The 26,650-nt window shown below is 42.7% G+C and overlaps 2 protein-coding genes across 5 annotated transcripts; both read left to right on the forward strand.

Annotated features, from left to right (window-relative positions):
* On the forward strand, positions 1-8,928 carry mbd3b (methyl-CpG binding domain protein 3b). 4 transcript variants are annotated; one of them, XM_084548914.1, is made up of 7 exons: positions 1-60; positions 2,854-3,013; positions 4,031-4,168; positions 4,419-4,509; positions 4,800-4,977; positions 6,680-6,832; positions 7,636-8,928. In XM_084548914.1, exons 1-6 carry the CDS (start codon positions 47-49, stop codon positions 6,825-6,827), a joined length of 729 nt encoding a protein of 242 aa, XP_084405040.1. In that variant the 5' UTR covers positions 1-46; the 3' UTR covers positions 6,828-6,832; positions 7,636-8,928. The 4 variants fall into 4 exon arrangements, with proteins under 4 accessions (XP_084405040.1, XP_084405037.1, XP_084405039.1 ...); XM_084548911.1 differs by lacking the exon at positions 1-60 and adding an exon at positions 1,372-1,751; XM_084548913.1 differs by lacking the exon at positions 1-60 and adding an exon at positions 1,372-1,655.
* Positions 8,929-9,145: 217 nt separating this feature from the next.
* On the forward strand, positions 9,146-23,436 carry LOC311491060 (unconventional myosin-Va). Its single transcript, XM_084548910.1, has 35 exons — positions 9,146-9,258; positions 9,897-10,007; positions 10,103-10,271; positions 10,673-10,817; positions 10,960-11,116; positions 11,200-11,343; positions 11,444-11,525; positions 11,816-11,923; positions 12,007-12,119; positions 12,203-12,471; positions 12,552-12,633; positions 14,710-14,850; positions 14,990-15,121; positions 15,241-15,324; positions 15,412-15,528; positions 15,617-15,714; positions 15,822-15,908; positions 16,219-16,539; positions 16,793-16,949; positions 17,084-17,323; positions 17,417-17,623; positions 17,719-17,812; positions 17,926-18,074; positions 18,167-18,382; positions 18,478-18,578; positions 18,666-18,780; positions 19,002-19,107; positions 20,047-20,160; positions 20,937-21,088; positions 21,331-21,420; positions 21,522-21,654; positions 21,738-22,029; positions 22,391-22,565; positions 22,659-22,739; positions 22,829-23,436. The coding sequence occupies exons 1-35, from the start codon at positions 9,232-9,234 to the stop codon at positions 22,988-22,990; spliced, it is 4,971 nt and encodes a 1,656-aa protein (XP_084405036.1). The 5' UTR covers positions 9,146-9,231; the 3' UTR covers positions 22,991-23,436.
* The last annotated feature ends 3,214 nt before the right edge of the window (positions 23,437-26,650 follow it).

Genomic DNA, 26,650 nt, shown 5'->3' on the forward strand with positions numbered 1-26,650 from the left:
GGGATTTAACATAGCGAGAGGGAGAAAACGAGATAGTGTCTCCAAGATGGATAAAAACGAGTAAGTACATCGTCTAAAGAATAATGAAACCGCCAGCGAGGGCTTTAGTCGTTTTTGTAGCGTTTGATGCGTGATATGTCGTTTTTCTAATATATTTGCAAAGTATGTTTATCATCGATTAGGAAAATCCAGTCTGCGCTCTCGCGGTCTGCAAACAGCAGTGCAGTGGTCTCCAGCCAGGATGTCCGTCTTTTTTTTTAGCATCACTCTAGCATGCTTTAATTTCCCTCATATTTACAGCTAATGTGGAATTAATCATGGAGTCGACACTGCGTCGACAGTGGGCTATTTCGACGTAGATGGGAGCCGCGCAAAGTAGATATGATTTTCTTATGCACCGCTGTTGGATGCACAAACCGAACACGAGTGCATGACATGCTTTTTAAACGGCGTCCCGTTTGCTCGAGAAAATCTACTTTGTTCATTCATAAAAGCCGGCTTCGAGTCTGAATGACAACGGTCGGCATTGTCATGGTCGAAACGGCTCTCCGGTTACACGCAGCTCGCACGAAACTTCCAACATTTTTGCTTGGCGAGCCTCGAGTGAATGTTTTTATTTCACAGCCACTGTTGGATCTAATTGTTCGGCGGCGTTTCGTGCTTTGCTGTCACTGTCGCTTCGTGATTTCTGTTTACGGTCTACTTCTAGCAGTAGCCTAATTTATGTTTCCTATAGGTTAACGTTGATGAGCCGCCAGCCACGAGCGTCGAGCTGGACAGAACAGAAAATGACACTTCCGGAAGGATACTTCAAAATAAAAGTCGAAACTCCAAAAGACCTACCTCACTTCAGTTATTCATGAACTGGAGATATAGTTAAATACCAAAAATCTTTAAAAAGTCAAAGCCCAAGACCGAAAAATGTTAGTTTAAGTCAATCCCAAACGTCAGTCTTCAATTTAAATCATGTAAACTTTCGTTTAATGAGCAACTACTTTTATTATTAGGTTTAAAAATTCACAAAATTATTTCAGAAACGTAATCTCACTAAAATTATGTGAAATTGATTATTCAACCACTTTTATCGGACTAAAATTACATATTTTAAATGTGTCTAATACAATTGTATGGAACTGCTACCGGTCCGATCGGGTAAATACTATGAAAATTAAGATCATAATTTTAACTGACACCAGAGTTCATAAAACATTTCAGAATAATAAAAACAATTAGAAACAAAAGAGTTGAACTGAACTTTCCTCTGGTCAACTGAAGTTATATTTTACGTTGAAGTCCTAATCCCCCCCAATTTGCCGCCTAGTTCCGGCTGTCTCGCGGTGTCTTGACGTCGCCGCGCTGCCCCGTTCTTCCTTGCGGATGTAGCCCTCGTGCCCCGACGAGACGGGCAGGTAGTGATGAGGCTTGAGGTCCGCGGCGGAGCGATCTGCGCGACGACAAAGAGATGAGATGTTGCTAGCCGAGAGATCCCATTACAGGAGGCGCATGTTGTAATATGGTCGAAACAAAAGCGTAAGAAGCGATTGGCCTGCCAACCAAAAACTATATCGACACATTTCTTAAAAACCCAGTCTGGCTAATCGCAGTAACCTTTAGTGGATTTATAGGCTACTCGCGTGGGAAATGGAGAAGAAAAGGTGGGATTGCACTGCTCTCCCCAAGGGCTGGAAAATGGAAGAAGTGACCAGAAAGTCGGGTTTGTCAGCTGGAAAAAGCGATGTCTATTATTTTAGGTACTAAACGAACGAAGGCTTGCAAAACTTTAATAGTTACACGAGAGAGAAAGTTTGCGGGCGGAAACAGACAGAAGTGTGACGAGGGAGGGGGGGGACGGTGGGACGGTGTAAAGTTTGGGACGAGAAGAGAAGGGGAGGGAATGGGGGGTTTGTTTGCGGCAGGGCAACAAGGCCAGCCAGGCCACCTCCTCTCACAGTACTTGGGTTAAGAAGCAGTCCGTCCAGCCGCGCAGGCTAGTTGTAGTTGTAGTAGTAGTAGTAGTAGTAGTAGTAGCAGCGGCAACACGGCGAGGCCTTGTGATGAATGAAACTCAGTGTAATACTCTTTATTTCCCAGTGAAGTGAATCAACAACGACAGATTTGTTCTCATTTAGCAGAGGAGAAGAGCAAGATGAGGAACAGAGACAAGAGAGGGGGGAGGCGGGTCGGTTGTATAGTCTGTGGTAGGCTAACTGTACAATCTTACCGGTGTTAACTGTGGTGTGTGATGTAAGCTACATCTGCATGAGTTACTAGCACGTATCCACCTACAGTTGTTCCTTTTGTTTGGCCATCGCTCCCGGCTCGAGATGTTGTCGCTCCCGCACGTGGAGCTACAACGTTTCCATTCAGAAACATTTGGTCAAGTGTTTTTTTTTTTTTTTTTTTTTTCTCCACTAATTTTGTTGTAGGGATCCGTATCAGAGCTGGGTAGGAAGTTCAAGCTAAACCTGTTTTTAACGTGTTTACTCATCTTGCTAGAATGTGTGGAGCTTTTTAAATAGATGGCAGGGTTTAGATTGTAAAGTAATCATGAAGATTGCATCCATTTCATGAAAGTAATATGTGATTTCAGCGCCATTGCTCGTTTGAATGTCTCCTGCTTCTTGTTGCTTCTGACTTGTTGCATGTCCCGTTGTGTGCTGCTCTCTCCTGTCAGCTGTGTTCAAGTGTGACCTGTCTGTTGTTGTTGTTGTTGTTGTTGTTGTTTTTTACCCGCCTTCGCCTCTTGTTTTTTGTTGTTGTTGTTGTTGTTCTCAGTCTTGATGTCTTCCTTCCTTCTCCAGCAAGCTTGTGTTAATATATTGATTTCTCATTTGTCCACCCACCTGGTTTTAGTCCATCTGGGAAGAAGTTTCGGAGCAAGCCTCAGTTGGCCCGTTACCTCGGTAACCAGATGGACCTCAGCTCCTTCGACTTCCGCACGGGGAAGATGCTGATGAGCAAGCTGAACAAGAACCGGCAGAGGCTGCGGTACGACAACAACAACCAGAACAAGGTGAGACTGAATACTCGGCCGTGTTTGGAGGCCTTGCTCTGTATAAAGCGATTGGATGAAGAGGATACCACAGCGAGGTGGACCTGTGTGAGGTACTTATCCACGGTCGGTCACAGTTGTGTGGTGGCTGGCGTGCCTCCAGTTTGGAGAAGCAGAGAGAGGAGTACTGGCATGGAAGCCAAGCAATGAGCAAAAAGGCTATTTAGTTTATATCTAGTATATTATCACCTTTGCTTGTCCTCAGACCTCCCTTTCTGACCGCGACCTGAAGTCAAAATATTGAACTATGGTCTCTATTAAAAGCCTATTCTAAGTTGCTGCTCTACCACTGTGCGGTTTTAACATTTGAATCCAAACAAAAGCACTAACTAACTAAAAGGCTGAAGCAGCAGCAGCAGCAGAAGAATAATAACCTATGTTCTGCAAAGTAAAAGCATTTACTGGGTTTGTTAACTTTGTCTGGTGGCTTAGAGAGTCGTATAACGCCTTCTGGTCTCCGTCGATGAAGGCTGCTTGACGACAAAGTAAGGAAGCAATATTACTTTAAATGTGACGTACACTCAAAATGATGTTCTACTATACTATCTAGTGGTGGGCTGTAAAGCCTCGCTTCCAACCCCACCCACAGTCGTTTATTACTCTATTTCCATGCCAGTACTCCTCTCCGCTTCTCTAAACTGGAGGCGTGCTGACCATCATCTACTGTAGGGAATACAGTGACGGTGGATAAATAGCTCATACAGCATCAAAGAAACATTGATTTTTCCCTTTAAAGAACTAGTCCCTCTCTTCTGGACCCATAGAGTCTTCTCAATATTTCTAAATTAAACAGGTGTAGGACGACATGTAATTCTTTTCAGTCTGGGTTTAGTTTGTTAAGCTCTAAAAGCTGAATCATGAGATGTACTGTATGTCCTCTTGTGTGTTTATAATCAGCTGCTCCATAGCCCTTTATCTCGTCTTCTCCTCTTGTCCTTTGTGTCCTCATCCTTCTCTCGTGTGTTTGGTATTTTTCAGGGGAAGCCCGACTTGAACACGTCGCTTCCAGTCAGGCAGACGGCCTCCATCTTTAAGCAGCCTGTTACCAAGGTGACCAACCATCCCAACAACAAAGTGAAGACGGATCCTCAGAAAGCAGTCGACCAGCCCAGACAGGTAAACCAACGGCTGTCTCTTATCCAACCGTACACACCAGGAAGCTGTTACCTGATACTGGTGTAGTGTCAGATGACTTGTGCCGAACAAAGTCTGAAAGGAAATGTGGAACTAGACAAACCAGAATTTAATTTAAATGTTTTCATGGTGGGTTTGTCCGTTGCACTGGAAGCAACAGTATCTATTTGTGTTGGGTTTAATTTTTATCAAACCCGCCGGCGGCTAAAATAATCTTTGTCTCTGTTCACAGCTCTTCTGGGAGAAGAAACTCAGTGGTCTTAATGCTTTTGACATTGCAGAGGAGCTGGTGAAAACAATGGAACTACCTAAAGGCTTGCAAGGTGAAATAGTTGAACAGTATTTCCTAAGGGAACCCATCTTTATTTCTTGCCAAGACAATATCCACAACGTGTTTAAGAAAGGCAGCTGGACTTGTAGAGGTTTTTTTTTCTCTCCTCCAGTTGCCTTTTCTTTAAACACTTTTTGGATATACCATGACCTGGATGACTGAGAACCTTCACAGACACATTGCCAAGGCAGTATTTCTACCACAGCTCATTGAAATGAAACACAGGCAGTGAAAGTCTGATGTTTCTTAAAATGTCTGTTAACCACTGTGCTGCTCCTCCAGGTGTTGGTCCAGGCTGCACAGACAAAACTCTCCTTTCGGCTATAGCGAGTGCTCTCCACACCAGCGCTGCTCCCATCACTGGGCAGCTGTCTGCCGCGGTGGAGAAGAACCCAGGAGTCTGGCTCAACACTGCACAGCCACTGTGCAAGGCCTTCATAGTCACAGATGAGGATATCAGGTGGGTGATCGCAGAGTGCTGCCGTGTGTTGATCACCATTTCTTTTTGACAATGTCATATCCAGATTGTTAATTGCTACACACAGCATCTAGGAGCCTTTTCATTAAGATCTTGCATTAAGATCCGATCTGGGCTATTCAACCGCAAGCGACCAGCTTTAGGTACGTGTGTTCAGACCTGGCATTAACATGCGTCTCCAGATCGGATCTCAATTTTGCGCCCTGGGTGCAAATAAACCTACTACGTCCCAAAACCTGGGGTGTAGTAGAATATTTTAACAGCTGCCATCTCTGATGGATGTCTACTATTGCGGTGGGCGTCGTGACTCGGACAAGTTAATATTTATTGATCTCCACCTGGGCGTTAGTTAGACCCACACAAAACTCAGATTATAACTCCAGCAGTGGACGTTTCCATATGTTTTCTATATGCTCCATATCAATAATTAACCTCATGCTGATATGTTACTTAATGACAGAATCACACTCATGTACTCATATTACTTTCATTTGTAAATTTGTACTTTATTTTATTTATTATTTTGTTGGTTAACCGCGACCCAGACATGTGATCTCAATGCGTCCGGAGGGCATTCACTAATTCAAGGTCTGAACAGGCCCTAAAAGTTGGATCTGAAATGAAGTTCCTGTTTGAACATTTCCCCTTTTCCTTTAAAAATGACTCAGTTGGATAGACCTACAGTGTATGCTACCACCATATATTTGAAATCAAAACAATAGCGACGAATTGAAATGCTGACTTTCAGTTTAGTGTTGCCACATAAATATGAATATTATATGACTCTTGTAGGCATTTTGACTAGTTATATTTACTGTTATATTGCAGCGTTACTGCCGTCTACTTCAGTTGTTGTTACTTCGTTGGTCTTTCAATCTTCAGACTTGTCTTCAGCAGGTGAAATGCAGCTTCACTGGGTTGAGATCAGCTGACTGACTATGAATATTCCACATTTTACCTTCAAATCTCCTGGGTTGGTTATTGTCGATCTTATCTTTGCGTCATTGTGCAGAATCTGAGCAGACGGTATATTCCCACGCACTTGCTTCAGTCTGCTGTCAGATCATCAATAAACACTACTGACCCAGTGCCATTTGAAGGCAAGCATTCTTATGCATGCCACTGCCTGTACCATGTTTTAACCGGTGATATTGTATCCATCAGATCACAGGTCTTTTCAAGCCTTCTCTGTAAAAAAAAAAAAAAAAGTGGATAAATGGTTGTGATTGGCCAGGCACTAATGAGTGCAAATGAATCATGGGCTCAGATTCATCAGGTCCCATGTTTGGCTTTTTCAGTGTTGATCAAAATTAGCTTGTGAAACAGTTGGATTAGACAAAGTGAGGACGTGTCCTTCAGCACGTCTTAAAAATAGGAAATAATAGGCCAATGACAGCTTGTACAGAAGGATCTGTTATCCGTCTTACCAGTTGTGAGATTGCTTTTATTTGCCAAAACACAATATTACTTACAAAGCTGCAAAGAGATTTGCCAGGTTAAAACCAACTTGTCTCCTTTTGTCATCTCCGTCCTGCCCAGTGTTAACACGGTTTATTTCCACAGTCCATAACAAGTGACCACTGATCCCAGTTAGAACGTGCCATCTGTTCTGTGCTGATTCAGTGTCTGTTGTAGGCAGCTGCAACTGCCAACTGTAACCGCTTCCTGTTGTTTTTATTCGTAGGAAACAGGAGGAGCTGGTGTACAGTGTGAGGAAAAGGCTGGAGGAGGCGCTCATGGCTGACATGTTGGCCCACGTCGAGGAGGCTGCCAGCGAAGGAGAAGCTGTGAAGGAGGACGGCAACGCCAGTGAAGACATGGAGAGCGTATAGCACAGGTTGGTGGAGACGATGGTGGACAGTTAGAGCCTCTCGGGGCGTATAGATGCGGCAGTGAAAAATGTCTGTTACCCAAAACTCATATCTGGAAGCCAATTTCTTCCAGTGTGATAAAAATATATCATGTAAGTCAATATAGCATAGTAGCTCTAAATAATACAGTCAAGTTTTTCACCAGCTTAAGAAGATGTGTCATTATTTCAAGATACTTAGTTGTTAAATTATGAAAGTTTGCAATTCTATTTAATGCTATTAAGTCATTATATTAAGATACTAAATAATACTTTTGTTTATAAATGTATAAATTATTGAATTATATTGAGATACTAAGCTATTATATACAAATACTAAGACCCTATTCAAAAGAAATCTCATTATACCAATTGTCTTAAACACAGAGTCACCATTTTGAGAAATTTCCTCATTATTTCAAGTAGCTAAGTCATTATTTAGAAATACCTCGTCAGTATTTCAAGGTACTGTATCATCTTTCAAGGTACTGTGTCATCTATGTCATCATTTTGAGACATTTCCTTATTGCGTAATTATTTCAGATTCTATATTATTTCAGTATAAACAGTATTATTTTGAGAAATGTTCACATTATTTTAAGATACTAAGTCATTGTTTTGTGATTATATATCATTACTTTAAGTGTATTACTATGGGAGCACAGTCGTGCTGTGCTAAAGCGTCTCACTCTTCATAGTTCCAGTTTTCATCAAATCGCAGGATTCTCTGCCGAATGAATCAAATCAAACAGCCCAGCACAACTTTGACGCTTCTGCTTTTTCCCATGTAGGTTTTTAAGCAAACTCCGGCTGGCCGTGTTCTACACCTGGGCACCAAGAACAGTTAGGACCCCTATTCCAGTCCAGCCCGCAAGAACTGTCCTCCAGTATCGACGTCCAGCGTAAACCTAAACCCGACTAACTCCGCTGCAGCTTGAAGAGCTGTTGTCCTTTATCACCCCCCCCAAAAAAAACAACACAAGCCCCTAATGCATCCATTCATCATCAACTCCACTGGATGGGACTCCTCGACCGTGTTTCTGAGCCCTGACGAATTTTTGATGAGGAACTTTTTAAAGCTAAAATTAAGAATCATGAAATCGCATCAAGTGAACTTTCGAATATTAAAAATCTCTGCAGTGCGTTCGCTTCGGTGTTCAGTAATAAGTGTATTTTTTACTAAAAGGCTTTGTAGTTTTTGTGACAATCATGTCAAACCCAAATGTTTCACGTCAGCAGAAGGTCGATATGGTTTGCTCTTCTATTTCGGGCAGATTGGGAACAAATGTTTTGTATTTCGGGGGAACCTCTTTCTTGAATTTGTACGATGCACTCCACGAGTAATCTGAAACAACGAATGCAGATTTTCCTTTTCTAGTGGACTGAGTATACAGAGTAGAGCTGATTTTAATAGGGGCCTACCTGTGGGCAGCCGACGTAATGTAATACAGATTGTGTAGTTTGTGTATCTACTGGAGCGGACAGAGTTTTTATTGTTGCGATTTCAAGGAAATATTATCTTAAATGTCAGCTGTATTGTCCTATGAGTCATGTTCAGTATTGACCAAAGAGGAGACACGTAATTTTGAAAGTTAGGTTTTAGAGTTTTCACCCTAAGTATATTGGCCCTGTTGTTATACAACAAAACTAAGAAAGCTAATAAGCGTACATGATGGTGCTGAGCCAGATGGGAGAGAAATGACTTGAGACCTCTTTCGGTTGCACAGTTATTACAGTTTTTAACACTCATCATCGTTTTAGGTGCTCTCTGATGTTGTTAGACAAAGCTAAGACTTTGTTACTGTCACAGCTTAAGCTATTTTTTTTTTTTTTGTATCAATGTTACCACACACATGCTGCCTCCTGTGAAATCCACACGCAGAATTGATGACACCGCAAATTACAGTAAAACCGAGCTTGACGTCTTCTCATTTATTATTTTTGTATTATATTTTATTTTTCTGTCCCCGTTTAAATGAATTATGAATCCAGCTTAAATCATGAAAATCCCTTCACACTATCCGCAGGCTGATGGCCGTAATGAATTTGATTGTATGGCTTATTAAAATACATCGATACGTCACTAAAATGTGCTGCTAGTGGTTTTTATGTGCGTCGTAAAGTGATAAAGGTGTGTTTAAACCCTTCATTTAGACGTCTCTGAAGCAGACCTGGTTTCAAATGTACGCATCCAATGGCTGCATCTCCCTGCAGATTAACAGTTAACCCGACAGTCCGCGTGTCTTTATGTGGGTCTGAACAAAGTGCAAAAATACTGTCACCTGGGCAGAAAAACGGAGGATACCGGCTGTTTTCCTTCACAGGACAGATGTTACATTATCCGATGTTTTGAACTATGATTCCTCACATACTTTAAAGGAGTAAACATGGCAACACTGGACTTATACAGCAAGGTAAGATGGACAAATAAGTTCTGGGATTTTTTTTCTTTTTTTAAAAGTTGATTCATTGAACAATGAACAGTTTTTTGGGACCTCTAACTATGACAAATCTTTTAAGGTGTAAAAGTAATTCTGCTATTGATGCCTGTCTGTGAATGAGTTCGTATCACATGCCTTAGTATTTCTATTTTTGTCATTAAAGTAAAGTCTGGAAAAAATCTGCAAAATCTTTTAACCTTATTTCTTAAGCAACGTGTCCAGTTAAATCCTCACTGCGTACTGAGTGTCTACACAGTGTGTGAGGACCAAATCCTCTTTAAGTCTACACATTTCTAAGTGATTTAGGGAATTAGGCCAGGTGGTGGCAACTAATGGGTTATCTATTCAGGCAACATAGAGAGAGGATGACCAGCGTTAATTTTTAACACTGTTTAGGAGCCTTTTATGCTGATGGGTGACAAATTTCTTGACTAGGTGGGGCAAGGAAGTGTGACATCTTATATGAACAGTGTTTCAAAATAAAATTTCCTGTAATAAAAGTGTCCAGCACATGCAGATTGAGTTCATCCTGTACTATGACTCTAACCTCTTCTTATTCAGTCAAACCGTTTTATCCAGGTTTTACTCACTTCGGCTTGTTTCCTTGTTAGGGGGCATGTGTGTGGGTTCCTGACCCAGATGCAGTGTGGGTTTCAGCCCAGCTCCTCCATGACTATAAGCCTGGGGAGAAACAACTGCTGCTACAGCTCTCCAATGGAGATGTAAGACATGCGGTACCATTAAACTGGCCACAGATTCATCTGAAATTGTCTTCATCAAAAAAAAAACATCTTTCTACTTCCTCTTCCATTGATAGAAAGTCCAATACCCAGTTGGCTCACCCTCTGATCTCCCACCGCTGGGAAACCCCGAAATACTGGAGGGTGAGAATGATCTCACGGCCCTCAGCTTTCTCCACGAACCGGCCGTGCTGCACAACCTGCGGGTTCGATTCCTGGACTACAACAGCATTTACACGTACTGCGGTGAGCACTGATACGATGACAGGTTTGTTTGTTCAGCCAGAAGTGGGACGGCGCGAGCAGATCTTTAAGATCTCTGGTGGCACCGAGCCAGAAACAGGCAGCTCCTGTGTGCTTCTGTTCGCGCGGTTATATCTTATAACGTTGTCTGTATGACGGCGGGTCAAAGGTTAAAACTGATTGTAGATGTAGATTATCTGCTGAGTGGTTTTTGAAATGCCACAGAGTCTTACCGGATGTATTTGTTGTTTAGAACATTTTTATATCATCTTCTTTCTTTTATTGTAAAGAGGTTGGTTTAATTTTGATTATTAGTTTAAATGTAAAGCTACTTATATGAACACTACTGCATATCCTGTGTATATCCTGTCAGTAAACATTTTTTTTATTACCTGTCCTTCCAGGTATTGTGTTGGTGGCCATCAATCCTTACGACCAGCTCCCCATATACGGAGAAGAGGTGATAGATGCTTACAGCGGTCAGGACATGACCGACATGGAACCACACATCTTCTCTGTGGCTGAGGAAGCCTACCGCACCATGACCAGGTCAGGAGTCACTGGAAACAGGCCCTGAGTATCTGCTGACGTCTTTAATTGTACAGAGAATAGCTTTCTTTCCTGCAACACTAGAAGTCTCAGCATGACTCCACTGTGTAGGATTCAATTGTCACTCTGGCTGTGTGCGCAGGGAGGAGAAGAACCAGTCTATCATCATCAGTGGGGAGTCTGGCTCGGGGAAAACCGTCTCAGCCAAATTCACCATGCGATACTTCGCTGTGGTCGGAGGAGCGGCGCAGCAGACCAGCGTGGAGGAGAGGGTCCTGGCTTCAAACCCTATCATGGAGGTGAGGGACTAACGGTTTTCCTCTCAGGTATAAATATTGTTTAAAAAGTAGACAAAAAAATAATTCTGTCTTCGTGTCTGCAGTCCATCGGCAATGCTAAAACCACTCGAAATGACAACAGCAGCCGCTTTGGGAAGTATATCGAGATTGGCTTTGGCAGAAAGGGGGACATCATCGGGGCAAACATGAGGACGTACCTGCTGGAGAAGTCAAGGGTCGTCTTCCAGGTTAGGGTCAAGACGGTTCACGCCTTTTTAAAGCTGATGTGTCACAGATGCCTTGCATTAGTCAAGCAGATGCTCATGAATGTTGTCTTTAAATTTTAAGGCGTCAGCAGAGAGAAACTATCACATCTTCTATCAGCTGTGTGCCTCCAGAGAGCTGCCTGAGATGAGGCCGCTCAGACTGGGTGAGATTCAGTTACAGGCCACCCCTGGAGCTTATTCTCAAAATACTACCATGTCTACTTTGTATATTACACCATTCTCATTGTAAACACCCTCAGTGTATGTTACTGCTACTGGATGCTTGAATTTCCCTCGGGATTAATAAAGTATCTATCTATCTATCTATCTATCTATCTATCTATCTATCTATCTATCTATCTATCTATCTATCTGTCTATCTATCTATCTATCTATCTATCTATCTATCTATCTGTCTATCTGTCTGTCTGTCTGTCTATCTATCTATCTCCAGATGCGCCTGAGCATTTCCGCTACACTAACCAGGGAGGAGAGATGCAGATACCTGGTACTGATGATTTAGCAGACCTGGAGCGCACTCGCAATGCTTTCACCATTCTGGGTACAGTATATGCTTTTAAACCTTCACACACAGCACAAGTTTGAAGATAAAACACACAATTCTTATGAATGCTGAAATTGCAGGTGTGCAGCCCGACCAGCAGATGGAGCTCTTCAGGATCCTGTCAGCTGTTCTGCATCTGGGCAATGTCAACATCCAAGCCAGTGGGAGAAGTTCTGACCGGAGTCAAATTGATGTAATAAATGTTGTTAAATTTGGTTTTGAAATTTGGTTATTAAATTTGGTTTTGAGCAACCACTTCTTTGTTTTCCTCCTCAGGCAGAGGACAGATCCCTGGCTGTCTTCTCTAAGCTGTTAGGAGTTGAGGGATCACAGACGGCTCACTGGCTGTGCCATCGTAGACTGGCCGTAGGAGGAGAGATGCTCATTAAGCCCATGTCCGGTCAGCAGGCGCTAGAAGCCAGAGATGCTCTTGCTAAACACATCTACGGTCAGCTGTTCACATGGACCGTCCAGAGGCTCAACTCAGCCCTGCGCACACAGACGAGACACACCAAGTCCTTTATAGGAGTGTTGGATATCTATGGGTGAGTGACCATAAGCAACACATGGTTAATATCTTTAGTCTTTAACATGGACTTACAAATGTCTCTCTGTCTTGGTGCAGGTTTGAGACCTTTGAGCGGAACAGTTTTGAGCAGTTCTGTATAAATTATGCAAATGAGAAACTACAGCAGCAGTTCAACAGGGTAAGTCATGTGACAGGAAGAGATGTCTTTCTTTCTCTGTTGTGAACAGTGCATGTGTTTGTATCCTGTGTGTTTAGATGCATGCATGTGACACATCATTTTACTGTCTCTTTAAGAATTCAGCCTTTGTAGTATATTTTCCACATTTCACAGTTTGGTTTTATCATTAGATGAATAATGCTATAAATAATATATTATTATCTCATTTCATAGCTTCTAGCATTGAGCTGTTCAGGTCCGGACACACCTAAAACTTCAAATTGTTAGACTTGTTTACCATGTACCATTTGCTGCAAATATATTCATGGATTTCATTGTCTTATTAAGTTATTGTGGAAGTAGCATCTACAAAGATCAAGCTTCATACAAGGAAACATCAAAGTCAAAGTCAATTTTATTGTAAATTCTGACACTTGCAACACATAAGCAGGATTGAAATTTCTTTCCTCAAAGGCCTACGGTTTAACAACTTAAACATAAAATGTACAAATCTGAGATTTAAAAAAAGAAGAAGATTATATATATCTATATAAAGTGTATATAAAAAATAGAATAAAAACTAAGGCACATGACAAACAGACATAAAGTGGCTGGTGTACTTAGATTTTGAACAGGATGCCGATGGGTTCACACCATTGCCATGTTCTTAGAAGTCTTGATCATTTCAGTGATATTTTTTGATGTATTTTAAGCTCAACTAAAAAAGTGTTAATGACCAGGCTCTTATGGTCCTTCCTCTCACAGACTCTTAGCCTACTCAGTAACATGAGGAGAGTCCAGACCTTGTGGTTGTTGTTTTATGTATCATCATTCATTAATAGTTTATATTTTGTGTGATTTTTTTATGTGTCTTTTGTTTTCGTGTGTTGTTTCTGTGTTGTTTTGGTTTTGTGTTTCAATGTGTGTGTGTACCATCTATCGCAGGGGTATTTCAATCTAGCTTAGGTTATAAATACTGCTTCATGCTAGGGGGTGTGCCGATTAGTTGACTAGTCGACTTTACTACTGTACCGCGACTTTAAGCGGAAGTCGACTAGTCGCCGATCACGTGACTATAACAACATGGATAATAGGTGAGTCAGTCATCGCAGCAAACTAGCAGCGGTTCATGAAGTGTGTGGAAATACTTCACTCAAAATTAAGCCCATTCTACCGTGACATGCAGAATATGTAAGACAATCCTGAAATACAACAGTACCATTGCAATGCACAGTAATCTGAAATGGCACTAGCAGAGCAGAGGAGGTTGCACATCAACAATTTGCTGGTCTGTGGCTGCTATACACAGAAAGGGCTTTGGAGATATAGGCCTAACGCATTTTCTATCCCGGCTTCATGTAGGCTCGTACACGACAACATGCTGTGAAGTACTATTAAACGGTAATGACTTGCCGATTTATATAGGATGTAGGCTGCAGCCAAGCGAGAGCCGCATATTAGAAGTGTCAGACCAATGTTTATGTGTTGGCTGGGCTAGAGTATCCCACGTTCAAGCTTCCATTTCCTTGCAGAAAAACCCCCTTAGCTTCTTTTGCGTGAAATGCATGTATTCAGGTCAAGCACATAGATTTCATTATTGCAAAGCGTTACTTTCTACTGTGTTATGTGTGACATCATCGACTAGTCGACGTCGACTCCTCTTCCGCCACATTTTAGTTGACTTAAAAAAAGGGAAGTCGTTTAACCTCTACTTCATGCTGAATACTTGTTCCTAAAAAATAAACATTTCATATTAACTCCAGAGAATAGAGAATAGACTTTCTCTACTATGATATTAAATGTTTCCAAAATCATATATTTACTCATAGACACATATGAGCAGTCTTCCAGTCCATCTTTATCCTGAGGATGGTCAGGTTGTCTGCCTCTGTAAACTTTTTTTTGAGTTATTGCCTGCTGCTTTAACAAATGCTGTGCCTTAATAGATGCAAAGACATTTATCAGTTGACCACATCAGAGAGGATGAAGGCAGGTTAGAACTGAGACAAACAGAGAGACAGAGCTTACACAAATACGGGAAATAAGTATATGAAGTGTATCCTTATAATAACTTGATTTGTCTTTGGTTTTCTGCAGCATGTGTTCCACTTGGAGCAGGAGGAGTACGTTCGGGAGGAGCTGGCCTGGAGCAGGATTGAGTTCAGCGACAATCAGCAGTGCATCAACCTCATAGAGGGACAACTGGGCATGTTGGACCTGTTAGATGAGGAGTGTCGGGTCAGTCGTGCTGTGCCTCCTTCTTTACTTTGTTTTCGTAACTCTTTACATGTTTGCAAGTTAAATATTTTTGGGGGTTTTAGTGATGATCTGCTAAGCTCATGCCCCTGTGACAAGTGTTTGTGTGCGATTGATCCAGATGCCTAAAGGTTCAGATGAAAGCTGGGTGCGGAAGCTGTACGACCAACACCTGACCAGCAAGCCCCATCCTCACTTCCGAAAACCTCGCATGTCCAACAGCGCCTTCATCGTTCTGCACTTTGCTGACACGGTGAGTGACATGGTGTTGCATCTCTTACTTGGCTCTCCAGTGAGTGTGCAATTGTTTGAAAGTGTAGTACTCCTCAGTGTGTCTGTGTTAGCAGTGACAGTTTTCTTTCTCTTCATCAGGTTCAATATGAGTGTGATGGGTTTTTAGACAAGAATCGAGATACGGTCTTTGAGGAGCTCATTAACATTCTCAAAGCGAGTCAGGTATGTGCTAATTATAGAAGTCTCACACATTCATCCACGTATCATTTCTAATTAATGAAAGTCTCATTCTCTACGTGTGTGAATCAGTCTGAGCTGGTGGCTGAGTTGTTCCAGCAGCAGGGAAACAAACCTTCTGTGGCCAATGGAAGCGTTCGTTCTGGGAAAAGAGCCACCAGAGATCATAGGCTGACTGTAGGCTTCCAGGTGAGATTCTCTTTTTTTTTTCAGCTTCAGTTTCCAGCATTTTTTCAACTGATAATTGTTAATTGTTCCTTCTCTTGTCTCCTGTCAGTTCCGTCAGTCCTTGCAGATGTTAATGGACACTCTCAACAGCACCACCCCTCACTACGTCCGCTGTATTAAACCCAACGACCTCAAAGAGCCTTTTATGTGAGTTCTCATTTGGCGTGCCCCTTAACAGCTAAGTCTCTAAGCATGTGTTTTATTTGTGTATTGGTGTGTGCACTAAACAACCTGTAATGTCATTGTCTTGTTAGGTTTGACCCCAAGAGGACAGTCCAGCAGCTGAGAGCCTGTGGTGTGCTGGAGACTATACGAATCAGCGCTGCGGGTTATCCATCCAGGTACTGACATTCATTTTAGTCTTTACAAAGCCCGCCATGTTTTATGAGAACAATGTGGAGAACTGAAAGCCATGTAAAGAAATTAAACCTAGTATCTGATTGAATATGATATACAGATGACATATAAAACGTTGAAACCGATTAATTTTACTTTTTTTGTTTGCCCAGAAGACTTGACATCCATGATTTCCAAAAATGTGTCAAACCACGGGACAATTTTAAATAAAGGACTTTTAACTTTCAGTTTTGGATGCAACAAGAACATCAAACTGTTTTCTCAGAGATTTCTGTGCTAAATCTGTGTACTCAGGTGGACGTATGAGGAGTTCTTCAGCAGGTATCACGTTCTGCTCCGAGGGCCTCTGAACCCGGAGCAGGCCCAGGCCTCATGCAGACAAGCCCTGCCTCAGCTCATCACAGACCCAGACCAGTACTGCCTCGGAAAGACCAAAGTGTTTTTCCGTGCCGGCCAGGTGGCTCTTCTGGAGAGGCTGAGGGCCGAGAGGCTGCGTGTGGCCGCTGTGATCATCCAGAGTCGGGTCAGGGGGTTGCTGGCACGGATCAGGTACAAGAGGATCCTCTGGGCAGCCGTCACCATACAGAGATACAGCAGAGGAACTCTGGCCAGACGGTGAGGACTAAAATGGATATTTGTCTTTCTGTGTCTATTTATGTATTTTCTTCTTAATAAGGTACTTTCTTACTGTTATTTTATTTTATTGGAAAAAATAACCTATTGTTCAAGTGTGCTCTCCAGAGTTTATACTTTTAGTGGCAAAAAATTATTTAATTTAATAGTGCCAGCTCTGTTATATTTTGTGTGTCAATGTCCCACACACTATGACATAGCCCTTCCCATAAAATGTATTTTCACACGGCTGCAGACTGGCTTTGACTCTGCGCTACACCAAGGTGGCCTTAGTGATCCAGAAGACCTATCGTATGGTGGCAGTCAGACGGCTGTTCCTCATGATCCGACAGGCCACCATCACCATCCAAGCCTTCACCAGGGGCACTCAGGCCCGTCGCAGATACAGGCTGGTCAGTATTTAATAGCAGCTGCTTGATGAGAAATGACATCCAAACCCTTTTTTTCCCCCTGTGTACAATGTGTTTTTATTCACCTTTCCGAAAAGTTGGAAGCTTGGTTTAAAATCTAAATCTTCGTTCCTCAGTTGGTGGCAGAGAGGGCCGCTGTGTTGCTTCAGGCGAGAGTGCGCGGGTGGTTGGCAAGGAAGGCGTACAGGCGAGTACGAGCAGCGGTCGTGTTCATGCAGTGCTGCGCGCGCCGCAGGGCTGCCAGGAGGGCGCTGATGAAGCTGAAGACCGAGGCCCGCTCAGTGGAGAAGTACAGAGAGCTCAACAAGGGCATGGAAGTCAAACTGATGCAGCTGCAGCTGAGAGCAGACCAGGAGGTGGGTGAAGGAGGTTGATCTTAGCGATGAAATGTCTCAGGAGGTTGTTTCATTTTGTCTTCATGTGATCAAGTTGTTCTTGCGTCTGTCCAGGCAAGGGAGAGCTCTGCTTTGAGAGAGACCCTGAAAGCAGAGCGTGAAGCCTCGAGTGCCGAGGTGGAAGCCCTGAAGGCGATGATACAGAAACTAGAAAGCCAGAAACAGGAGCGTCAGCTTTTACCAGTTATCAGCGAGAAGGAGGTGGAGGACAGGAAGAGAGCTGAGGAGAAAGCTGCCCAGGAGATCCTTCAACTCAAACAAGTATGCCACCTAACCCTAGAAACACTTCAGTCCTTTATGTTGTATTGAATAATTCAAAATTTAAATGATTTTCTGCTTCTGTCTCATTCCTTAAGGAGCTGCAAGCGCTGCAGAAAGAGAAGGAGAGTTTTGTCAAAGAGAAAGAGGATCTATCTGCTCGCTTGCTTGAACAAGAAAAAAATCAAGAAGGCAGGCTTCTACTTCACCAGCATCACACAGTCTGAATTATTCTGTTCCTCTTTGCTTCTTTCATAAACTTTGTATCTGCTCCTTCCCCCCTTCTTCTCTGTGTATGTGTGCAGAGAGTGTGAATCAGGCTGTGTCTCAGGCGTGTGCAGCTCTTCGGACGGAGCTGGACGAGGAGAGGAGAAAGTATCAGGGCCTCCTGAGAGACTTCACCCGACTGGAGCAGAGATACGACAATCTCAAGGAGATGAGTCTGCTCACGGAGGTCCGCGACTGCACTTACAGATACTAGTTTGGTAACAAAAGAAAAGTTTTGTTTTGTTTGTACCAAGTGTGTTTGTCCTCCTCACAACACAGCGAACCAAGGGCCACAGGAGGAACGACTCCGCCCAGAGTCTGAGCTTCGAGCCTCCCTCTCCGTCCCCGACTCCGCTGTCACCCATGTCTCTCACCCCGCTCTCCCTGTCACCGTTCCCATCTGCTTTTCCTTCACCCGAGGTGGCCCGCAGGATCAGCGTGACATCTCCCTGTCTGGAGAGGAAAATATCAGTGTGGGGCGCTGAAACTCCATTGGTTAGTGAACATAGTCACAAACATTTTACTAAAATAAATCCCACATGAATGTAAAGCACTGTAGTATTTCATTGTGCTCGTGTTTGTGGTGACAGGACCAGCTGATGGAGAAGATGGATGTGGCCAAAGATCAGGCCGTGAAGCTGAAAGGAGAAGACCTGGCGCACGCCTACGATGCTGTACGAGTGGCCAACAAGTCAGTGTTTCGCTGCTCACTCATTCATTCCTGTTCTGGTTATTACTTGGCGGATTAACTCATGAGTCGACCTGTTTTATCTTTCAGGTTTCTGGAGAACCAGCTGCGTAACCAGCGCGACCAGCGGGAGGAGGAATTGGAGGCTCTGAGGCGTCAGCTCAGTCAAGCCGTCTCTGGTTCTTCCTCAGCTGCACAGAGACAGGTAAGAGCTGGAAAAGGAAAGAGAAAACTTGTAAGGACATTTATCCAAAGAAGCCGTCTATGCTTTAGCACTTTGGACATATATTGATGATTTCTTAAAAATCATCTAATCCCTGCTTTCTCATTCTTATGCAAAGGTCATAGTAAAGCTGCACATGTCTTCTGGCTCTTACTATGGCTACTTAGTATAATGAGCCAATATATACGTGTGTCTTTGCAAAGGATCTACAGGAAATGCTGGAGGCCAAAGAGAAAGAGTGTTTGAGGCTGAGGAGGGAACTGAGGGAGCTCAGGAACACGGTCACACTCAGACGACTCGTGACGCAAGGTGAGAGTTCACCTTCCTGACATTTGACACTGGATTGTGTTTTTATGTGCCGACTGTAACCTGGCAATCCTCAAGGTAATCTAGGTCTTTAATATCATCTCATAAGGCATCTACCTTGGTGTATTTTCGAGTTTAATTGAAATGTAAAAAGTGCTAATTATTATGGCTTGTTAAATATGTGAATATGAAAGGACACTGCCCCCCCCATTTCAGGTGGCACTCCTCCACTTTATCAAGTAGCCTATGTAATAATTGCTCTGGGGCAGCAAGCTGACTGAGTGAAGTGAACCGCAAAGGAGGTGAATGTGCAGACGTGGCTCTGGTTTCAATCAGCTTGATGTAGAGGCAGATGACTCCACCCCTAGGGGTCCCCCGGTATAAAAAGACTAGGGGTGAAAGGGATGTCTCATCAGTTTTCTTTGCGATGTGTGTGGCAGACTAAAATGTCTGTATTTGTGTGCAACTCCAAAGCATGTGAACTAGAGAGCCTCAAATATCAAGGCACCCCCAGCGCTCCAAGCTGTCAATCAAACCTACTCTGTTTAGCCTGGATGGGGTTGAGACTTTATTTATAGTTTTAAATTGAATCAGTTTTGTCCTCAGTTTGCCATATTGATTTAAGAGGCGGTGTATTAGAGCCCAAGGCTGTAAGGATCCAAGAGTAGGAGGCCAACCACTTCTAAAAGTATTAAATATGGATATGAAGTACTGAAGCTCACTGGTCGTCTATGACCACTGGCATCTCCATGGGTTGTCTAGATGTTGGTTTCCTATGCACTTTCAAAACAAAATACTTGGTCGTATTGATGCTTCCCTTCCAAATAAAGTAATATTTTCAGCTGACATACATTTTGATCATTAAGGACATGATAAGTGGAGAAATATCATTAAAAACAGAGTGCACAAAAAAAAGAAAAAACTCTCCAATCTACTTAGCAGGTTCCTTCATGGGCTTGGGCTCCTGTCCGTCACAGCCGAAGCCAGCGGCAGCCACTGGTTTACTGGAATGTAGGAAGAGGGACGAAACCAAACTCATCAAGAACCTCATCACAGGTGAGATTTCCTTTTTCTCTCTGGTATGAGTTCTAGTGTATTTGAGACAATGAAAGACATGTATGCACCATTGTGTCATCCATCCATCCATCTATCCATGAATGATTATTAATGATTATTATTAAAGAATTGTCCAATGCCAGCTAACAGAAATCAGAACATACTTTAAACTGAACACATTCATTGTTGTGATTCTTTAATTCTGATATTTTTCCGTTCAAGAGTCTCAACTGACAGGCACAAATAACAACCTTTTAGAGTAACCGTACTATTAACCGTAGTATTAATATACTTAATTTCAGTATAGTTGAGTGAACAGGGATATATGTCAGAGGTTCGTGCAGCAACCGGTTAGAAAGCACATTCAGAAGAGCACATTATAATTTTAGGAACATTAGTAAACCTGGATGAAAAGCTAAAAATGAGTGTTTATCGCTGATGTAGGTTATTTTGTTCCATCGGTTTTAATCTTGTGAGAACCAGACGGGAACAGGAAAGTAAAAACCAAACTTTGGTTGTAATGAATACCAACAATTGCATAGGATCCTTGAATTGCATTATCATCCTTATAGATATTTAACCAACCGAGTTGTGTTCTCCAAGTAAAAGTCTCAAGATGGTCTTGTAAACCTTTAATTATAAGTGATGGCGATTTGTAGCGTCTGAGTGTGATGTGGCTCCATGAACTTTTACTGTGACTCTAACTTCTATATCCATCACGTATGACCTGACCTTGCTCTCTCTGCCACCGCTGCCCTCGCTGTCTGTGCTCCCAGACATCCGCGTTGACATCGCCCTGTCTCTGCCTCCTGGCCTGCCTGCCAACGTGCTCTTCCTGTGCGTTCGCCAGGCCGACTGCGGTGGAGATCAGGCCCGCGCTCGGTCGCTCTGTGGCGCCGCTGTCACCGCTATGAAGGCAGCTCTGAAGGTAACCTGAGCTCTGCTCTGTGCGCCATATGGCTGAGGTTTAATGCATAAAGGAAGTTCACATCGTGTCATGTAGACTGCCACTTAGGAAAAGACATCGACGAGTAACTTTGAAACTTTTACTGTGACTGTTTTGTCCTATATGTATGTCGCACATAAACATAAACACATCTTGTCACAGTGTCATCTTTTTCAGTTAATTCGTGAATAACATTATGACTATTTTCTCATCTCTTTCTGCAGAAATATGGTAATGATATAAAGATGACTGCTCTGTGGCTGAAAAACACTTGTCTGTTGCATGACCTGTTGAACCAGCACTCACAAAAACAGGTAGCAGGAACTTAATCAACATAATCATGGTACTAGTAGTTTTGATTGCCTGAAAAAGTCTCGTACTATATGTCTGTATGACTGGACTGATTACTTTTCAGGCCCTAGACTCGGATGAACCGGTTGCACTGACTGCTGACCTGAGCGACCTGCTCCGCTCCCTGAGTGACCTCTGTATCCAAGCCTATCAGCAGCTCCTCAGCATCACTGAGTCACGTCTGCAAAACATCATAGGTACCACCGCAACGACACTGCCGCTGCTGCTCTCCTCTCTGCTGCTCCTCTTACCTACTTCCTACTTCCTCCTGTTCCCTCAGTCCCCGCCCTGCTGGAGAGTGAGACCATCCCGGGTCTGTCCGGCTCTGCGATGAAGCTGTCCAGGAAGAGAGCGGGCTCAGATCCCCGGCCCGTCGGAAGCGATGCGCCCACCATGGCGTCTGTGCTGAGGGAGCTCGGAGGGCTTTACGCCGCCCTGACGCACCAAGATCTGCCCCAGAAGCTGATGGAGCAGGCCTTCTACCAGCTCACCTACCTCATCTGTGCCTCTGCTTTCAACAGCCTGATGCTGAGGAAAGACATGTGCAGCTGGAGTCGTGGCTTGCAAATACGGTAGAAACATGCAGTACACCGAGAATTAAATATTCTTTTAATGATATCACATTAAATGTCTGCAAAGTTGACATTACGCAGTTTATTCTCAGGAAAATCTGTCTTTAATATTAGACAAACAACTTTATATGCCAGGTTTTAAATTCATATTCGGTCATTTGCGTTCCGGTCAGCAGTAGTATTTTAAAAAAATGTGAAAAATCCATTTCAGTATATCCATTAGCCAAGTTTGTTTATGTCACATTAAAATATTAATTCCCCCATTCACAATATTTGAGAATTTGAATGCAAAGCTGTTTTATACGTCGCATGTCAGGACTCAAGTACTGATGAACATATTAACAGTCATCTCCTCTCTTAGCTACAATTTGAGCCTCCTGGAGGAGTGGCTGCGGAGCCGAGGTCTACATGCAGGGGGCGCTGTGGCCACACTGGAGCCCCTCATCCAGGCGGTTCAGCTGCTGCAGGTGGGGAAGAAGACTGATGCCGATGCACAAGCCATTGTCGAGACCTGCACTTCCCTCTCCAGCCAGCAGGTGGGTCTGTTGGGCTGTTGTTATTTGTCCTGAGGAAAAAACATTTGGTTTTATGTATTTAACTGGCGGCTGTCCTCTTATTTTGTTTGACAGATTGTGAAGATTCTGACCCTCTACACTCCCCATAGTGATCTTGATGAAAGAGTCACAGTGAAGTTCATCCGTACTGTCCAGGTACAGTGTACACCTGTAAGCTTTCATAATGTTTCATATATTTAAAGAGTGCGTCTCACGTCAGCGGTCTCTTGACTCTGCTCTCCTAGGGGCTTCTGAAAGGCCGCTCTGAGAGCCAGCCTCCACACCTCCTCATGGACGTGAGGAGAGTGTTTCCCGTCACGTTCCCCTACTTGCCTCCTCCCGCCCTCAGCGCTGAGCAGTTAGTCATCCCAGACACCCTCAAGATCTCCTTTCTACGCAGAGCCTAAAGGAAAAAAAAAAAAAACAGCACGCACATTTATCAGGGTTTCAGCAAATTCAATCGTATTCAGTCCTTCAAGATTTCTATAACTTCCAGTGCCATGAACGTCATTAAACAGTGGATGATCTGTATAATATAAAATGCAGTGGTGGAAAGTAACTATGTATTTTTGCTCATGCAAATTTCCTTTTGAGTCAGGGGATTTAAATACATTCAGTTCCTCAAATCAGAAACATGCAAGAGTCATAGTCACGGGTCTGCACATGTAGGATTGTAGTATCACCTCATGGAGGAGGTGTTTAACTATGAAAGTTACTTTTTTTTGGTCTGTATTTTCTAAAATACTGTTTTATAAGGTTTAGTCTATGAGCAGAATCTTATATCAGTTTTTTCCCCCTAAAAACAAGCGATGCTAACACACAATAGGTGTCACATACGAGACATCTCTCTAATAAATCTCTCATCTCTTATATATCTCTATCTTGTACCAGTCCATTTAATTTAGCTAAAGACTGGTCATCAGTCGATCAGTGTATTTCAGTAAAATATATTTTTAAGTCATTTCAAATAGCTGTAATCCAGTTACCATTAGAAAAATTATAGCTTCTACAAAAATCAAAATACTTTTCCTGACATAATTCGATACTACAGTCTTTATGCTGCGTTAGACTTCCACTCCACAACATTTCAAAGGGACATATTTTAAAAATCTACTCCGTTATTGACAGCCTCAGTTATTTTATGGGATGAAGATTTTACACAAGGTTTTAAAAAACTAGATAAAGGGAGTGGTTTCCTGCCTTTTTGGCTTCAGACAACAGCGTGAGGTCTGGGTTACATTTGTCTATAAGTTGTTAACAGCATTTCAATAAATGATCAAATCACTCAGATTTGTTAATCAGGACTTCTCCTCCTTCTGCGTTAATTATGTGATGACCCCTCAAACTCAGCTTGTGGCTCCATAGGCTAAATAAAACTCTAAATGAACCGAACCAGTTACTTAAACTACATTTTCTGTGTGTACGTATGCATTTTATCTTAAGCAGCTCTGTTCATGCAGTACTTTTACTTGTAATGCAGTATTTTTGCATCACTTGATTGGGACTTTTACTTATGCAAAAGATCTGGCTAACTAAAATGGGATTAATGCTAATGTAGAGCACATTGGGGTTTTTTTGTTGTTTTTTTTCATTAGGTAACAGTGAATGACATGAGTCTTATTTTTTTTTTCATAGTTTATTGGAAGCAGAAACACAATGAGAGTGCAGTCCCGAGAACCTCAGCCCCCAATAAGAACAACCATAATAATAATTATAATAATAAAAAAAAATTAGAACCATCTCGTGTATAAAAAAATTCTCATGCGAGTACTTTGTACCACTACACATCATCAGTAATACATATTTATATATTCACAACCATTTGAAAAATAGAAAACGATAATGAAATATCAAAATAAAGGAGACGACGATTGGCAGTTAACATCAAATAATTATGCGTGCTGGCACAATACAGTATTTTCTCTTTTTGTTTTATTGTTCCTATCATGCACCATTTCTGGAAGTACAGGTCCGGCATCGTCTGGGTGGCCCGGTCGGCGAGACAGAACAGGACAGATCATGCATGTCTGTCCGCCCCTGTCTGTGTGCTTATCGTTGTGCTTCGTCTACCTTCTTCCTTTGACGTCTGTGTACATTCCTGTCTCATGCGCCAACCTGATAGCCCAACACGCAAACTGAGCCTGTGGATTGTTGTGTTTCCTTGACTAAAGTATCATTGTCAACAGCAATAAATAAAGTTTTCGTGGCAATTCCAGTGACAACTGTGTACCTGTTATTTAGAGTTATTAAAAACTGTGCAGATTCCCCCTTTGAATAAAAGACCCTGCACACACCAGAGAGTTACACAACATATTTACTTCAAGTCGTTTTCAGTTTAAAGCCACACATCGTCTACACTGGCTCCTCATCAGGTCCATTAAATGAACACAAACGTTCTGCGATTGATCTCCAGTGTGTACATGGCCTTACTGCATCTTTCAGTAGTAGCTACATATCCAAATTGGGCACACATAATTACCGACTGCCCAGTTACCCGGAGCAAAATTCAAGTCTACAAAAGAGCAGCAAACTTCACTTCACATAGTCTGACGTGTGTTTGTTACATCTGAGCTATTTACAACGACGACAATCGATTCTCCGTTCCAGACTAGCTTCCTCTGCGCCAAAAAGCTGTACAAACAAGTTCCAGTCTCTACTCAGCTCTACTACGGCTGCGATGTTTGGCCCGTTACAATAAATAAAGACAGCATTTACAACATATCAGACAAACACTTGTGCTGATATAATTCGAATAATATTCCACCATGTAAACATTATAAGACTGCTTCAAAAACGACTCCTCTACGTAGATTTTTTTTTATAGATCAGATGCATAGAGTTCAGTTCTTACACCTTGTTCAAATAACGGGGCCTTTTGAATTATTCAGTTGTCATCAAGCGGTTTCACGGGGGGAAAGGCCCTCATTAGCGGCAACTTAGCAACGAGGAAGAAATAGAAAAACAACCGAACACCCTGTTATTGTTGCACTGCTTCTCCTCCTCTCAGTCACTGACACCATTTCCTTTCCTGGATTCTTTTTTTTTGTTCACAACAAGCATACAAACCTCTTATAGATAAATAAAACACTCTTTTTTTAATATATATATAAAAAAGGGCATTCAGAGAAAATAGAAGTGGCATTAATAGACATGCTAAAACGGCAAATAATCAGTTTAAAACATTTAGTTTCACACAAAAGTGTCTTTAGGTTTTCGTTGAACTGTCGGATGATTTGAAACAAAGTGTAGTTCCTGTAATCTCATAACCCAGAGAGACGAACGAAACGAGTAAAAAGGTGTTATTATGGGTGCAGCAAAGACCCTGTGCTTCTAAATCTTCCCACTAACTACTCTATAATGATTAGACTACAACACTGGCATGAATAGGCCCTCTTTTAGATGTCAGATCCAGACTCGGCGTTGGTCTGGATCTGCAGCCCTTTAGCAGAGGTCTTACTTCTCAATCAGGATTTAGGGTTTACAGCAGTTTACTGCATGGATCGTTAGGGACCACGGCTGTTGGGACATTTAGCGCTTTGTGGTTTTGTACCCATGCAGATATTTTACCTCAGACGATGTCGCTTTGCAAAATAGTGTCTCACAGGCGTATCATCTCCTTATACATGCAGGACTTTATTTGGCAGTTGCCTTTTTTTTCATAAAAGGTCCCTCCATAATGCGCCGCTCACACACCCAGTATAGGATGGCTGAGGAATGTTTACAGTAATAAAAGTTTTGTCCTTGCAAAAAAAAACAGACAATATAATCTAATCCAAATATGACCCCCCACCCCTTCCATCCCCTCACCCTGTGTGACGTTCTTTGCTTGAGATGGCTTTCTGTGATTACATTTACAGGTAACAGGCAACACGGGCGGCTACATGAGGTCGACACAGTACAAACACACGTTGTGCTCGAACGCAGACCTTCGCGTTCGCTCAGTCTTGCACGTGTACTCTGATGAGTGCTTGAAGACTTGCCCTCATCAGATTCGGTCACTCTGCACCGGAGTCAGACACACTGTACGAGGGTCAACAAGACAGAAGGCATTGAGGGTGTCAGGCAGT

This window comes from Chelon labrosus (genome assembly GCF_963514085.1).
Source record: "Chelon labrosus genome assembly, chromosome: 7".
Classification (NCBI taxonomy): domain Eukaryota; kingdom Metazoa; phylum Chordata; class Actinopteri; order Mugiliformes; family Mugilidae; genus Chelon; species Chelon labrosus.